Below are 14,589 nucleotides of genomic sequence, written 5' to 3'. Positions count from 1 at the left end.
AAATTAACTAAAGGTTTTTTTTTAACCAGAGGTTAATTTCTTTTTTTAATTTTTAGATAGGTTTTGCCTTCCTATACATAATTGATCTTTAAGAAACATATTATGAATTTTTTATAAAAATAATCACATTCTATATGAACTTACTGGAGGGTTCAAATTAACCAAAGGTTACATTTTTTCAATATAATTTTAAAGATAAGATTTAGCCTGATTTTTGGCTAAACAGCAACATAGACTACGGCTCCGGCTTTTGCAACTCCGTCTACGTTGCCGGGCGTACCAAACTGGAGTGTTGAGTGAAACGAGACTACTTTCAGCTAAAGAGATATTTATTATTTTAAAATATTATATATATTAAAATCCATGATATAACTCACATTTCTGAGCTGGATCCAGTTCAGATTCTGGCGAAGCCTCTGCCAAGGGCATGTGAGCCTGCAGCTCCTCCAAGAGTTCGGCCAGCTCCTGGGAATCCTTGACAATGCTGCACAGCTCCTCCTGCTGGAAGTCTGGATTTATTTGTTTGCACAACAGGAATTGGCTAATAACGTTGCCTAAGTTGGATGGAGCAGTGCGTGAGGGAGCTGTGAAATAAATATAAATACTAAAATTCCTAATTACTTTTATATATTTCCTTTCTAACCATAATAATCCGTCATGTCCAGGGGCACTAGTTGGATCAAACGATGACTTTTGATCAACTCATGTTGAAATTGCTGGGTGAGATGAAAAAGCAGGGTCAAGTGCATCCTTTCGCTGGGACTGCCCACACAATGACGTGGCTGGGGAGTGATTAGATGAGCGGTGTGCTTGCAGGCATCCACACAGTTTCGCCTCAGCTTTCTGATCTTCTCCCTTAATTCAGGGGAATCCCGGGACTGTCCTATAAAGATGAGTAGCTCCCGGAATTGGGCCACATGACAGTTAATTTCTGTAATGAGCTGGGAAAGAAAAAAATACAAGTTAAGAAATGTATACCTATTTTAATGATTTAAACAAATTAAAATTGAAAAATAAATTAAATTCAAAATGGCTTAATGTAATCTAATGTTATAATGTTTTTCGACCGTCTGTTAAATTTAAAGGAAGGTTTAAACACCGATTTTTCCTAAAATTGCAAGGTTTTAACCCTACTTTAAATTTAACAATCGGTCGAGAAAATTACCCTAAATATATTTAATCCGAGAGTGGGTGGCCAACCCTTACCTTCTGTGGATCCCTCGAGGGTAGCAGCAATTGGGGCAGATAAATGGACAGCCGATGGGCGATTATCGTGGAATTCCTTATGGCCAAGGCCGTGCTGCTGGCCACACAGGCCGCTGGCTTCTCCTCCAGTACAGCCGATGAGGAGATGCCTCCTCCGTGGGCCATGTTTGGATGCAGACTGCAGCAGCAGCAGCAGTGGTTTTTAGACCTCGAATGGGTTCTATAAAAAGCCAGGACATGTTTTTACTGCCGTTTGCCTGTGTATTGAGTGCTGCTGCTGGTGGACTGTCTTATGTAAGCAAATTGCTGCTGCCCCGTCTCATTACCTTGTGTCAACAAGTCACGCCAGCTAAACAGCAACAAAAAAAAACATAGCCATGAGATAAAGCCAACCACAAACCCCCAACGTTCCACTTTCATCAGGTGCACACACCCATATGAAGCTATTATGAATGGAATAGAGAAGTCAGAATGATGGACTTTATGGGTTCGAATTCACAGCACAAAACACACACAAAATATAGGAATTATTAGCTTGACTGTGAGTTCGCGAAGATGTCTTCGACCAACTGATTCGGAGAATCTATATACAAGTCAACGGAATCATAGTCGATGGCATCTAGTTCCTCATAGATCATCATGTCATCGATGGCAAAGTTGGGTTCCTGGAAATGGAAAAATTATATCAACAGTATAATGATATATAGATCTTTCTTACTATTTTGGCGTACTTCCAGCACTCGACAGCCTTGTAGTTTTCACCCAGTCGCAGGTTGATTAGCGCCAGAAATCCCCATACATTGGGCACATGGGTCTCCAGTTGGGTGCAAATGGCAAAGTATTTCAGAGCCATCTCCAATTCGTTTAGTTTATAGTAGGATTTGCCTAGCATATAGCTGGCCACAAGGGAAATCAGGTTGCCAGCGAATGGCACGCTCAAAGCTTCAATGCATTTCTGGTAGTTGCCCAACTCATATGATATATATCCCAGTCGCAGTCTGCTGACCTCGAAGGAATCGCGTTCGTTATCCTCGGCAGGGGGCAAGGTCAGGCAGCACTCATAGTATAAGGCAGCCTCCTCTAGATTACCTCGATGGAACTCCACATTACCATTGATCTGGGCATTCATGGCGGCCTGTAATATAATTTTGGGTTATTTATTGAATTATTATTTATTGATTTTACATTATTTAAGATCAATTTTAATTTGATATGCGGTCAGGTAAATTTGAATTGGTCAAAAATAGTATTTCATGTAAAAACGATATGGGTTTTGCATGGCCATATTGATTTTACGGGAACATGCTTTTTTTTGTGGGAGATAAAAGGAAAACAACCCACCTCTTTATCAGCCTCCTCTTCTTCACCAAACTCAAAACTCTGCAACTCAAAGTCCTCATCCAGTTGATTGAGCATCAGCATCAGCTGTGTATTGATCATATATCGATCGGCATCATCGAACAGATGTTCCACGGCGGCAAAGACGACCTGGGCGAACTCGTAGAGACCCAGACGCACAAAGGTCCTGAAGACTTCGAAGAACAGGGTTCCCCGAACCGAGTCCAAGGTTGTAGTCAGGGTTAGGAAAAGACCCCAAAGGCTGTGCGGAGCATGGGAGGAGGAGTTGACCCGGTTGTGGCTATTCTGATCTGCAAATCGCCAGAGGGCAAAGGCGCAGCCCGGTTCGTATTTGAACCTTTTATAGTAACAGTACAGCAGGATCCAGCCATCCTGTTGCCGAGGATTCCGCTCAGCATAGTTCGTAATGCTCTTCAAAAGACACTCCGTACAGTCGGGCGAGGTTTCCGGATTGTTTCGTGTGTCCACGTAGTTGATGTACAATTTAATCCAGCCCCTATTTTGGAGAGATAGTGTCAATTTTGGTTTGGAATATCAATAAGTTACTGCCTACGCAAAATAGTCGTGGGTGTCCGCCAGGTGATTAAAATTAAAGTACAATTTGGCCTTTTCCAGATCGCCACGTTCCATGTACGCGATAAGCATGTAGAACCAGAAGCGTTCGTCACTGGGATACTCGGTGGTGGCCTATAAATGGAAAGAAGAAATTCAAGAAATCCTTTATCATTTGAACTATTCCTGAAATTTCTTTGAGTACATTTAAGATATTTTTAAACATATTGCAATCGGTACAAACGCGTTATGTTGAATCGACTTTATCAATATCAATTAGATAACATACCCTAACAACAAAAATGATTAATTGTTTACTTCCGAATTTCGTTCATTTATAACCGATATACCTACTACCGGAAAAGGTGCAAGTCTCACAGTTATTCATTATTTACAATCTAATCAAATTAGCGTACAATTTATGTGAATCACTTACAGGTTTAGATCAAGTCTAATTCATTTCCGTTTATATCACATGAAAATACAGGTATTCTAACGGAAATGTAAATGTATTCAGGTGATTATTTCATTTTATATGAATGTGTCATATTACTTAATGTGGGTTAATTACTTTGTAACTAATATTCAATTGTTTGAATTAACTAAAAACTACATTGTTCACAAACCTTTTGAAGTTACTGATTCTATTTTTAGCCAAGTTGTCACTCGTCAATAGCAAGATCTTATAAGAAAGGAAAATAAGTACTTGGAAATGAGTTACTAAGTCTGGCGCTTAGTTTTTTATAGAGAAAGTTACTAATAGCTGGACTGGTCACTCAATGTACCCAAACCTAATCAGTGAATCACTTTTCAATGAATCAAATACTGACCTTCTCAAGCAGAAGATTAGCAAGGCTATCATCTTTCACTAAGTGGAGCAGTTTGATGGTGTTCAAGTAGTCGATGATCCGCTCTGTTTGGAGTCGCTTATGGACCGAATAATTCTCAAAGCCCTCGTTCTCGATCTGCTCCACCATATTGTGAATCCGGGGCTCTAAGTCATTGTAGGCAAAAGCGCAGAGGTTCTGGGGATAAGTAAATCGGTTAGAAACAAGTGGTTAATATCAAAAGTTAACTAACCGCAAACTCTACGCTAGAGGATGTGGGAGTCCTCGTATTATAGACACTGCCCACCAACTTCATCAGGATATTGGTCAGGTTTTGAACAGCACAGCAGAAATGCTGCTTCTTATCCTCGATCTTCATCACCTTCTTGTCGATAATAAATGCAATGCAATCCCGGATGAACTTGTCGAATCGGGCATATGATTCCATTTGGATCTCGGCCAGTGTTAAGACCTTTGGGGAACTGTAAGGACGATCGCAGAAGAGCAGTCGATTCTGCCGAACAAAGCTGTCACGAAACACCTTCAGCTCCTTGTAGATCTCACCAATTGGCGCCAGCAGACACAACTTTATGATGGCAAATGTGGGCATCAGTCGTTGGCGCTCCAAGCCCTTTCCACTAACTATGCTGCTCATCGGCTTTTTGGCCTTAATTTTTCCCAGATAATCCAGTTGCACAGCGAATCTCATGTTTTGAACTGTTTAAATAAATATAAATTAAGAAATAGTGCCTTGATAAAGAAAACCGACCTAGACCCAAAAAATTGATATGAAACATTTAGGGTGTTCAATTGCGTTGCAAACGTTGTAAAGTGTAAAAGTGTAAGGCAGTTCCAACAACAATTTCTATACAAAAAAATTTTCAAAAGTAGGCCTTTAAAACTATGTTGTATATAAATTGTTGTTGGAATTGATATACACTTTTACACTTTACAAAGTTTGCAAAGCAATTGAACACCCTAATTATTTAATATCAATTTTGTTTTGATATGTGGTCACGTAAATTTGACCTGGTTGAAAAGGTTATTTCATGTAAAAACGAAATAGGTTACATGGCCATATCGATTTTACAGTTAAATTCTTTTTTTTGTGTGTAATTATAAAAGTTTAAACGGTCTAAGAGATGTATTCGATTTTGTTATCTTAACGTTGTGGAGATCTTAACGATATTACCAATAAAATTTTCAATAGTATTATATGATCGCAAAAGCATCCTTAACAATCCTTAACTTGTACAAAAATACATCACACCCATTACACTGAAGTTTCTTTAGACTTGAACTTACCCCCCGGAAAGGCCATTATAGATGGATCAAGAACGCCCTGGAAAACTTTCTGTGGCTTGGCGGCCCCAAAAGTTTGAAACACCTCCACTGCAATAACATACTGCTGACAGGTGATGACAAAGGACAGGATATCGGCCATCTTTTGGGTCAGGATAAAGCGGTGAAAGGAGTTGCAGACGAGAGCCTCATCGATTCCAATGTCGATTTCCTCAAAGTCCACCGTCATGCCCTCGGTGGTGAATAGTTCGGAGAAGAGTCGATGCATTTCCACCTCCATGGCCGACTTTAACCCAGTCACATGCCAAGGATACACGCTGCGTCGGAAGGACTCGAAGACATGATGATTGTCCTGCATGCTGATTACCTTCCTCTCAAAATTCCCGAATTCACAGAGCGGTATAAACGTATAGTCATTTCGATCACTCGGCAGCCGGGAGCGAAAACTGACCCGTACCCACAGGGAGTCCTGGTCCAAAACGTACTCCTCCTTCAGGTTGTAGATGCTCTCAAATGTCACGAAGGCCATGTTGGTGAAGGTGAGCTTCTTGGCGATGGGCAGCAGGGTGTAGAGATGCCATTCCGTGTGGACGGTTGTGCGCAGATCGTTGGGAACATCCGGCATGGGATAGAGGAACAACTGTTCAACTATCATGCTGCGCCGGTGGCCAAACAACTTGATCACATCCAGGTAGCCCACACAAAGTAGAACCAACTTTTCCGTCTCCCTGGCCACGAACTCATCATCTCCGTTCGTTGTCGTCCTGGATATGGCCAAATCGGAGTCGGAATCCGCCTCCAGATTATCATTCGCCTCCGCCTCCTCCTCTAACATTTCATATTCCACTTCAAAGACTGGTTTAGGCGGAAATACACGCATGTACAGTTGAATCAGGAGAGGATTATCCGCCGCATGATTGATCCTGTCCACATTGTCCTGCTGGAAGATCAGTGTGAACGTGGGCTTCCCGTAGAATTCCGCCTGTACTATGATCCCATCCGTGTTGTAGTGCTCATCGCATTTGACGATCAAACTGCCTCCTTGGGTAATGTGAATCTCCATCGGATGCTTCGTTTCCGGCAGATTCGCTATGTTGGCCAGCTGGATGTAGAGGAAGACATTCGGTGGCTGCGGGTGGTTACCGAGGTCCTCCTCCTTTTTATCCGCCGCCCCCTTCTTTGCCCTTTTCGGCGGCATTTTTCATTTAAACTTTTGGTTTGTGTTTATTTTTGAATTGTAACGGAAAAATCGTTGGCAACAATTTCCAGGGCTGAATACTTACATTTTTAGCGGTAATAAAAATAATCTAGGGAATACCCAAATTTGTTTAAGGACAACCTGTCTGTGTAAATGTAATGCTTAAGCTAAACAGAAGTTCATACATATTTGAAATGTAAAACTTAATGCACTTTTCAAATATTTAAAATGTTTTAAAATATATGGATAAAAAATACCCGAAAATGTATTTCGTGGTATGTTTGTTGGTATTTTTTACTCGCCAGCCCTGGCGTCGCAAACAGCTGTTCGCCACACGTGAAGTGCGGGAATAAACATTGAATTGGACGAAATCGGAGCGTAATTATGCAACAAATTCTGTGAGAAAAGTGCCGAAAACTGCGATAATTTAATGTCATTTGCGTGGAACGTGTACACCTAGCTGCAATTCCTCAAAATGTATCGCTTGTTGAGTGCAAACCGGGCGGCAGCCGTGCAAAAAGCACTGCGGGTTCCGCCCACCGCCCATCCAACAACAACAACAGTGTGCTGCGGCTGCGGCAGCGGATTTGCGACCTCAAATTTCGTGCATTATCAGCAGTATTATCAAATGCTATACCGCCAAACGCCGGCAGGTGAGTAATGATAAAGGAAAGTGCTAAAAAGTAGTTAAATCTAATGCAACATGTGCTTTTCCAATTGCAGTGACAACTACAACAACAACACGCACACAGACAACAACACCCACACAGGCAGATGCACTGGCCCAGGCGAAAAAAAAGCGATTGCGCAAGCCGCGCTATGCGAAATATGTGGAACTCCTGGAGGGTAGGTTCTAGCCGGGATTGGGACTAGTTTCCTAGATAAACAAATCCTCTATTTTCTTTTCTAGTCACAGAACAAGCCATCAGCGAGCGGAGGTCACGGGTGAAGCGATTGAAGTCGAAAAAGCTGGCCGACTTTATACAGAAAGCCCAGCAGCAAATCCTGGAACGACGTGCTCGAGAGGATCGCAAGGATAAGAAAACCAAGGGTATATTAGACCTAGCACAGAGGCAACCTGTGGAGTATCAGAAAATCGATATGGAGGCGTTGGATGGTTCTGTTTTGGAGTCTGGCATATACGATGATCGACCCATGCTCTTTTTCGGCAAGGATGAGTACACCAAACAGGTGATTGCGAATCCCGACGAGGTGCAAAATATACTCAAGAGCTTTCACAACTTTCGGGATATCATCGAGAGCATGGGAAATGATCAGCACGAAGCGGATTTCGGGTAGGTCAAGGATTGGCAGAGATTTCTATAGAGAAAACTCCCTAGAAATAATGATACACACAACAAAAAATTGGTAAAATCAACTGTTGTAATTGTCAAACAGTCCCCAACCACAAATATGGTCAATTCTACTAATTAAATGGTTACTTTCACAACAACAAATACACACAATAAACAAAGACACACACCCAAAGCAAAAACAAAATACACGTAACTATTTTTTATATGTCAATTTTTCCAATCACATATTTTTGTGTGTAATCAAGCCTATATAATAGGATTAATACATTTCCCCTCAATTTTTTCTATAAAATTGAATAAAATTCCTTTTTCAATCATACAGGCTAAGTACTTCCAAGGTGCTTCCTGAAGAAGCCGACGTCTTGGATCCTTTCGAAGCCATCGAACCCTACATTAATCCCCTGGACAAAAGTAAGCCCGCGGTGACATCGGTAGCCATGCCAAACGCCAATGCGGTTACAGCCAAGTCCAAGAAACGGTGAGCATCGGAAGATTTTATAACCAGGATTCCTATACTAAAATTTTCCCCTGCAGATTCAAGTCCAAGGTTCACGTGAACGAGGAGCAAGAGCGTCTGGCCAAGCAGCGGGCACTGCACCTGAACCTGAATACCTACCTAAATGTGTGTGTTTCGGCCAACATGCTCAATCGCGCCCTCTCCACCATTATCGCTTATCGCGGCAGGGTGAGGAAGAGTACTTTGCCCCATTTGTCCGAAGGCCTCATCACCATCGATCTGTACAATATCCTTCTGCACGGTTACGCCGCCAAGGGATCCTTTGATCGCTCCCAGGAGCTCTTCAAACTCATCGAGGAGGATGGCCTGGCGTTCAATGAGCAAAGCTACGCCGCCGTCTTTGAATGCTTGGGACGCCTGGAACCCGATGAACAGAACCAACAGTTCACTTCCAAGTACATTGAGCAAGCTGAAAAGGATGGTTTCAGTTTAAATCAAATAATGGATAAATCCAAGTTCGTGGCCGATCAGCGGGACATTGCCTTGGATGCCATTCGACGACTGCGTCCGGATTTCAAACCTGTCTATGTGCCACCGCAACTGGGTTACGATAATGAGCTGCTGAATCATCTCAACAAACATGTCCTACCTGTTGGAGCAAAGGAAAAGCCGGGAAAGGAGGAAGTGGACTATGCCATAATGAACTCCAAGCGAGGCTACACCACAGCTCAATTGGAACAGCTCGCTCGGGAGCAGCTTAAAATAGAGCTGGACGGTAGCATTACAATCAAGTCAATTGAGAAATCAAAGGAGTTTGCAAATTCCGAGAAATGCGTAAGTTGGAAATAAATATTATATATAATTTCTTAATACTAATTATGTATATACAATAATTTTTAGCGCGAACGTCTTAAAGAATTGGAGGAAACTTGGCGCAAACAAATTTCATCGGCCATTGTGCGGGATCTCAACACTCTGCGAGCTCAAGTGCGCTTCAAACCACATGGCTTCATGAACTACTACACATATCTAAAGACCCTGGATACCTCGCACTTTGCCGACATTTTGATCAAGGAACTTTACAAGCTGGCCGAGGGCTCGGAAACCTTCAGTCCAACGGTGGGTCAGCTGTACAAAGAACTCGGCCAGAAGGTGCAGCAGCGATACCAAATTGAGCAGAAGAAACACAACGGCACGCTGGAGAAGATTGGCGAGATATACAGCTCGTACTGCGAACTGTGGGACAGCGGAAAGTCGCAGGATAACACGCGGCAGGCGTGGCAGCGCCTTGTGCACGATCAGCGAGAGAGTGGACCCAGCATGGACCTGCCGGAGGTGCCGTGGCCATCGAATGTCCTGACTGGCGTGGGTCGCTTCTTGTACAACATTCTGATGCGGGACATCAAGATCGACGCTCATGTGATGCGGCAAAAGAGCAAAGCCAAAGCGGCTACTCAGCCTCAAAACCTATTGCCCGCCTTCTACACTCTTTTCCGCAATCAGGGGCGTTTTGTTAAGGAGGAAGTCAAGCCACATCCGGTGCTCTCGAGATTATTCCGAGCCTCACGGCAGCAGACACTCACCTTCGACTCAAATCTGGTGCCCATGCTGTGCCCTCCGCAGCCGTGGAGTACACCACACAATGGTGGCTACCTGCTCAACAAGTCTGAACTGATACGCCTGCCTCACCAAGCCATCCAGCAGTGGGATCGGATCAGCGCTTCCAACCCACAGCACCTTTATCCTGCCTTGGATTCTCTGAATCAGTTGGCCAGTGTCCCTTGGCGGGTGAACACGCAGCTGTTGGATGTGATCATTGAGGTCTTTCAGAATGGTGGTGATGCGAAGCTGGATGTCCCTCAGCCACCCAGTTCCCTGCCTCCGCTGCCGACGCTGCCAGCCAAAGATGCCGAGGGCAATGCTGCCTCCAATGCGGATCGTGCTAAGCAATTCCGGGACAAACTGGGTCATCAAAGGAAGCAGGCCGAGATGTACAGCTTGTGGTGCGATGCTCTCTATAGGTTGTCACTGGCACAGCATGTAATTATTGTTTAACTATTATTTATTTCCTTTATAATAATATTTCCAATTAATTTTTAGTACCGCGATAAAGTCTTCTGGCTGCCACACAACATGGACTTCCGTGGACGCGTCTATCCCGTACCACCGCATCTGAATCACCTGGGTTCTGATTTGGCTCGATCTATGCTTATTTTCGACCAGGCGCAGCCCCTGGGCGTCGATGGTTTCAGTTGGCTCAAGCTGCACTGCATCAATCTGACTGGGCTGAAGAAACGCGACTCGGTGAGGGAACGTCTCCTGTACGCGGAAGAGATTATGCCAGATATTCTGGACTCTGCGGACAATCCACTCACAGGACGAATGTGGTGGGCCAAATCAGATGAGCCTTGGCAAACTCTGGGCTGCTGCATGGAAATCGCCAATGTGCATCGCTCTCCGGATCCCGCCGCCTACCTGAGTCGCTTTCCCATCCACCAGGATGGATCGTGCAATGGATTGCAGCATTATGCCGCCCTGGGAAGGGATGAAGCGGGAGCTTGTAGTGTTAACCTGGCACCATCGGCCATTCCGCAGGATGTTTACAGTGCAGTGGCCACCTTGGTAGAGAGGAGTAGGAAAACCGATGCCCAGAATGGACTACATGTGGCTGAAGCACTCGCAGGATTCGTTCGTCGCAAGGTCATCAAACAAACAGTGATGACTACAGTTTACGGAGTGACCCGCTATGGAGCAAGACTGCAGATAGCCCGCCAGCTGAAAGACATTGACGAGTTCCCCAAGGACTGGGTGTGGCCGGCGTCCACATATCTGACCACCAAGACATTCGAGAGCCTGCGAGAAATGTTCACGTCGACGAGAGAGATCCAGGATTGGTTTACGGAGTGTGCCCGACTTATTTCTGGAGTGTGTAGCCAGAATGTAGAGTGGGTAACGCCACTGGGACTGCCGGTGGTGCAGCCCTACAATCGTCAGGAGATGAAGCACTCCCCGCGTGCCGGATTCAAGGTGTCTGCCAACATGCCGATGGACATGTACGAACGACCCAACATCCTTAAGCAGAAAAATGCCTTCCCGCCGAACTTTATCCATTCGCTGGATTCCTCGCACATGATGCTCACCTCGCTGCACTGCGAACGGCAGGGCATCACCTTCGTTTCGGTACACGACTGTTTCTGGACCCACGCCAACACCGTGCCGGAGCTGAATCGGATGTGTCGGGAGCAGTTTGTTGCCCTGCACTCGCAGCCCATTCTCGAGCAGCTCTCCCAGTTTATGCGGCAGACCTACAGTTTCAAGGATAAGTGAGTGTTAATAACATATATATCAAGTTTATTTTTATATAATAAATATTAATTTCCCCCAGCGACTTTACGAACGACGGTTCCGTCGAGGATCTGTCCAAGCGTCAGCTGAACCGAACTGTAAAGCAGCTGCCGCAAAAGGGAGATTTTGACCTGCGCAACGTACTCGACTCTGTGTACTTCTTCAGTTAGGAATTACGACATACAGTGCCTAATCATAGTCATTAGTTCTATTTAATATACCAGTTAAATTTGTTAAACAATTCGGCTTTCAATACCAAAAAAACAAAAAATGCAAAAACAGAAGCTACCAAAGGCGAATGGTGAAGAGACGCCAAATGTGATTTTGTAACCTTTAATTACATAAAATTGATTAAAATGCTTTTAAAAAAACAGTTTTTTGTAATTATTGCCTAGTGGGAGTAGTAGACAGACAATAAAAACGAAAATATATAGAAAGTACGAGGAATATTTACTTAATACTAGACATTACCAACAAGACCGGAAAAACGTCTGCTTTCATTCGGTGATCGATTTTGTTTTCCATTTTATTTCAATGCCATTTAATTTTTATGTGTATTGCTACCTCAAAAGTTTTTCATAGCGTTTTGGGTCAGAGCTACTTGAACATGTGTGGTTGTTTATCTGCGCCATTAAACGATTGTTTAATTAAATTTGGCTACTACATTGTAGATACTACCTGCTATGTGTGTGCATGAATTCATGTGCAAAAACTTAGTAGTATGTGAATTTATCTTGCGCTCATTTCTATTTAAAATTAAATATTTTTTGAGTGGAACAACCACATTGCGTTTTATTTTGTTTATAAATATTGTATTTATTTTTACACGCTGTTCGGACTTTTTAAATATTTTTCCCATATTTATTTCCCTTTGAATTTTATGTTTGTTTGTTTTGGGAGACTTAATTTGTAGCAATTACACTTGATTGTTTCTAATTTTTAGAAACGCTTTTTTGTCCGGGAGAACATAAGGAATCCATTGATTTATGGCCACTTCCCGATTTGGTCGGTTCCGACCGCTTTCTGCTGCTTTCAGTTTAACTCACTCAATATTCTGAGAATGTGCATCATTTTATTTGTTTAAATAAATAATTGCCTTAGTGAATTTGATAGAAATGGCCTCTATTTATTTTATTAAGTATCTATGTATGGCTCTAGATGAGAGGCATTTTTTTAATTGGTTATTAATTAGGCTATTTATTTTATTAGTTTAAAAAAATTAAATTGTCTTTCTCTAAACGGAAGTTTTGAACCCATCTGATCGTTTGATCTACGACCTATTCCCGTTTTCAAGATTTTATGAAATTATACATTAGATTCATAAGTTGTTTAAAAACAACTGCTTGGAAAATCCAAAACTAGTACCCATTAAATTTAATTTTTTTTTTTATATTTTGATATTTTGATTTACTGAAATTAATACTTATAAATATTAAGGAATGGAATATTATGATTTGCGACCTCTTTGCTCCACTTTCGTTTTCACTCACTCACTCGGGTTTTGAGTGGATGTTCATCGTAGCACGCCCACGCTCGGGTTCACTCCCCCCTTTTACATGCGCCCACTTTAGCTTTAGCTACTGGTACTATCTCTGCCACTGCCGCTGCTTCTGCCTCTGCTACCGGCGACCGGCGGCGTTGGCGTCGGCGTCGACTTTCTTTGGCTGCTTCGCTCTCGTTTTTTTTTTTTGGCTCGGCTGGCCGCTCGCTTCCGACTTGCCGCTCAGTCTGAAAAGTTCATGTGACGCGTCGAGAACGCTGCGATTTCGAGTCCGCTTACCGATTTCTGATTGCCGAGGCAAACAGCGCGCTCTAGGGCAATTCCTTTGGCATCTGCAATCGCAATCGCATCTCTTGCACCTGTTCCGCCGCCCAGGTGGAGGTGGATCGCTCAGGTAACGAGAGCAGCGGCCTGATTGGCTTTTTATCACCGCATATCACACAAATCCATGGGATCGAGATGATCCCAAAAGGGGGTGGGCGGTGTAACCACAAAGTGTAGTGCAAATTAATTTCAGCAAAACGAATATACATATGTATGTTAAAAGACACTAAGCAGCCACCAAACAAAATACACTAAAAAAAGTGAAAAAAAACCTTTTTAATTTGGTAAAAGTTTGTGCAAAAAAAACCTATAGAAATATTTTGCATATTATTTTAAATGGATTGATTGTTTAAAAAACAGGTGCCGTGCTTAAGTTTTGAAAGTAAAATAAGTATTAAACCAATTTATAGAACTATTCATTTAAAAACAGAATAAATATATTTTACAAATAGTATAAAATAAAGAATACCTACAAAGATCAACCTCAAACAAATATCTCTTAAATTTTCCTCTGAACACACAACAATTTTTGCTTTTCCCCGCAAACTTATGCACTTTTTTGCGGTGATTTTGTTATAGTGACTCTCAGCTTTTCTTATTTTCCCAGCGCTATATCTTTTCGGGGTTTCGTGTGTTTTGTTGTGCCTTTTGTTCGGGTAATTGCAAGTGAATTGTGCGAGTTGCAATTGACAAATGACCGTTCATAAACGAATAAAAGCGCTATCTGGGTGTCGGCCTTATCGCGCCAGAATATCGCATTAAAACTAATTCAATTACTGGCAATGTGAGCAGGGGCATGCAAATTAGAAGGAACGCTCCCAATAACAACAAAAATCCACAGCAGCAGAAGCAGAAGCGGTTGCTTACATATATGCAAACGCATATATAGATAAACGCACACACACGGAACCACATTGTAATTGGGACAATGTTTCGGGGAAGGATTGCAGGGGGGCGGTGATGGCGATGGCGATGGTGGTGAAAAGTTGGAACTTAGTTTTCTGTTCGTGATAATGTCATAATTGACGGTCTGTGGACGGGTTTGATTGAATTTCCAGGGGAAATTGAGTTGCAAATGAGTTTTGCCAGCAAGTGACGAAATTATCGCACGGCCTTTGATAAAAATAAAAAATAGATAAGGCCTCGACACGATTTCAATTTAAAGCATTTGAAATGGAAATTAACCGTTTGATGGGTTGTAG

The 14,589-nt window shown here is 42.8% G+C and overlaps 3 protein-coding genes across 3 annotated transcripts; 1 reads left to right on the top strand and 2 right to left on the bottom strand.

The window, feature by feature from the left end:
• Positions 1–156: 156 nt before the first annotated feature.
• LOC108057773 (uncharacterized) lies at positions 157–1,555 on the bottom strand. Its single transcript, XM_017142207.3, has 4 exons — positions 1,207–1,555; positions 644–941; positions 378–584; positions 157–317 (listed from the first exon to the last, which is right to left on the bottom strand). The coding sequence occupies exons 1-4, from the start codon at positions 1,369–1,371 to the stop codon at positions 190–192; spliced, it is 798 nt and encodes a 265-aa protein (XP_016997696.2). The 5' UTR covers positions 1,372–1,555; the 3' UTR covers positions 157–189.
• A 104-nt stretch (positions 1,556–1,659) lies between these two features.
• On the bottom strand, positions 1,660–6,503 carry LOC108057772 (uncharacterized). The gene is made up of 7 exons (XM_017142206.3): positions 5,250–6,503; positions 4,198–4,661; positions 3,948–4,142; positions 3,119–3,252; positions 2,548–3,061; positions 1,925–2,341; positions 1,660–1,871 (listed from the first exon to the last, which is right to left on the bottom strand). The coding sequence occupies exons 1-7, from the start codon at positions 6,442–6,444 to the stop codon at positions 1,737–1,739; spliced, it is 3,054 nt and encodes a 1,017-aa protein (XP_016997695.2). The 5' UTR covers positions 6,445–6,503; the 3' UTR covers positions 1,660–1,736.
• A 260-nt stretch (positions 6,504–6,763) lies between these two features.
• On the top strand, positions 6,764–11,916 carry PolrMT (mitochondrial RNA polymerase). Its single transcript, XM_017142303.3, has 8 exons — positions 6,764–7,097; positions 7,168–7,290; positions 7,355–7,739; positions 8,083–8,238; positions 8,295–9,051; positions 9,118–10,257; positions 10,318–11,540; positions 11,603–11,916. The coding sequence occupies exons 1-8, from the start codon at positions 6,920–6,922 to the stop codon at positions 11,730–11,732; spliced, it is 4,092 nt and encodes a 1,363-aa protein (XP_016997792.2). The 5' UTR covers positions 6,764–6,919; the 3' UTR covers positions 11,733–11,916.
• Positions 11,917–14,589: the final 2,673 nt, after the last annotated feature.

This window comes from Drosophila takahashii, chromosome 2L (genome assembly GCF_030179915.1).
Source record: "Drosophila takahashii strain IR98-3 E-12201 chromosome 2L, DtakHiC1v2, whole genome shotgun sequence".
Lineage (NCBI taxonomy): Eukaryota > Metazoa > Arthropoda > Insecta > Diptera > Drosophilidae > Drosophila > Drosophila takahashii.
Note: the sequence above shows the minus strand (reverse complement) of the source record. Positions and strands in the feature narration are given on the sequence as shown.

Coding starts and splice junctions, on each gene's coding strand:
- LOC108057773 (XM_017142207.3), bottom strand. CDS start 1,371: ATGGCCCACGGAGGAGGCATCTCCTCATCGGCTGTACTGGAGGAGAAG. Junction 585..643: donor GGACATGACGGATTATTATG/GTTAGAAAGGAA, acceptor TTTATTTCACAG/CTCCCTCACGCACTGCTCCA. Junction 318..377: donor ACTGGATCCAGCTCAGAAAT/GTGAGTTATATC, acceptor ATATCTCTTTAG/CTGAAAGTAGTCTCGTTTCA.
- LOC108057772 (XM_017142206.3), bottom strand. CDS start 6,444: ATGCCGCCGAAAAGGGCAAAGAAGGGGGCGGCGGATAAAAAGGAGGAG. Junction 4,143..4,197: donor CCTCTAGCGTAGAGTTTGCG/GTTAGTTAACTT, acceptor ACTTATCCCCAG/AACCTCTGCGCTTTTGCCTA. Junction 3,062..3,118: donor GACACCCACGACTATTTTGC/GTAGGCAGTAAC, acceptor TCTCCAAAATAG/GGGCTGGATTAAATTGTACA.
- PolrMT (XM_017142303.3), top strand. CDS start 6,920: ATGTATCGCTTGTTGAGTGCAAACCGGGCGGCAGCCGTGCAAAAAGCA. Junction 7,291..7,354: donor ATATGTGGAACTCCTGGAGG/GTAGGTTCTAGC, acceptor TTTCTTTTCTAG/TCACAGAACAAGCCATCAGC. Junction 11,541..11,602: donor ACCTACAGTTTCAAGGATAA/GTGAGTGTTAAT, acceptor AATTTCCCCCAG/CGACTTTACGAACGACGGTT.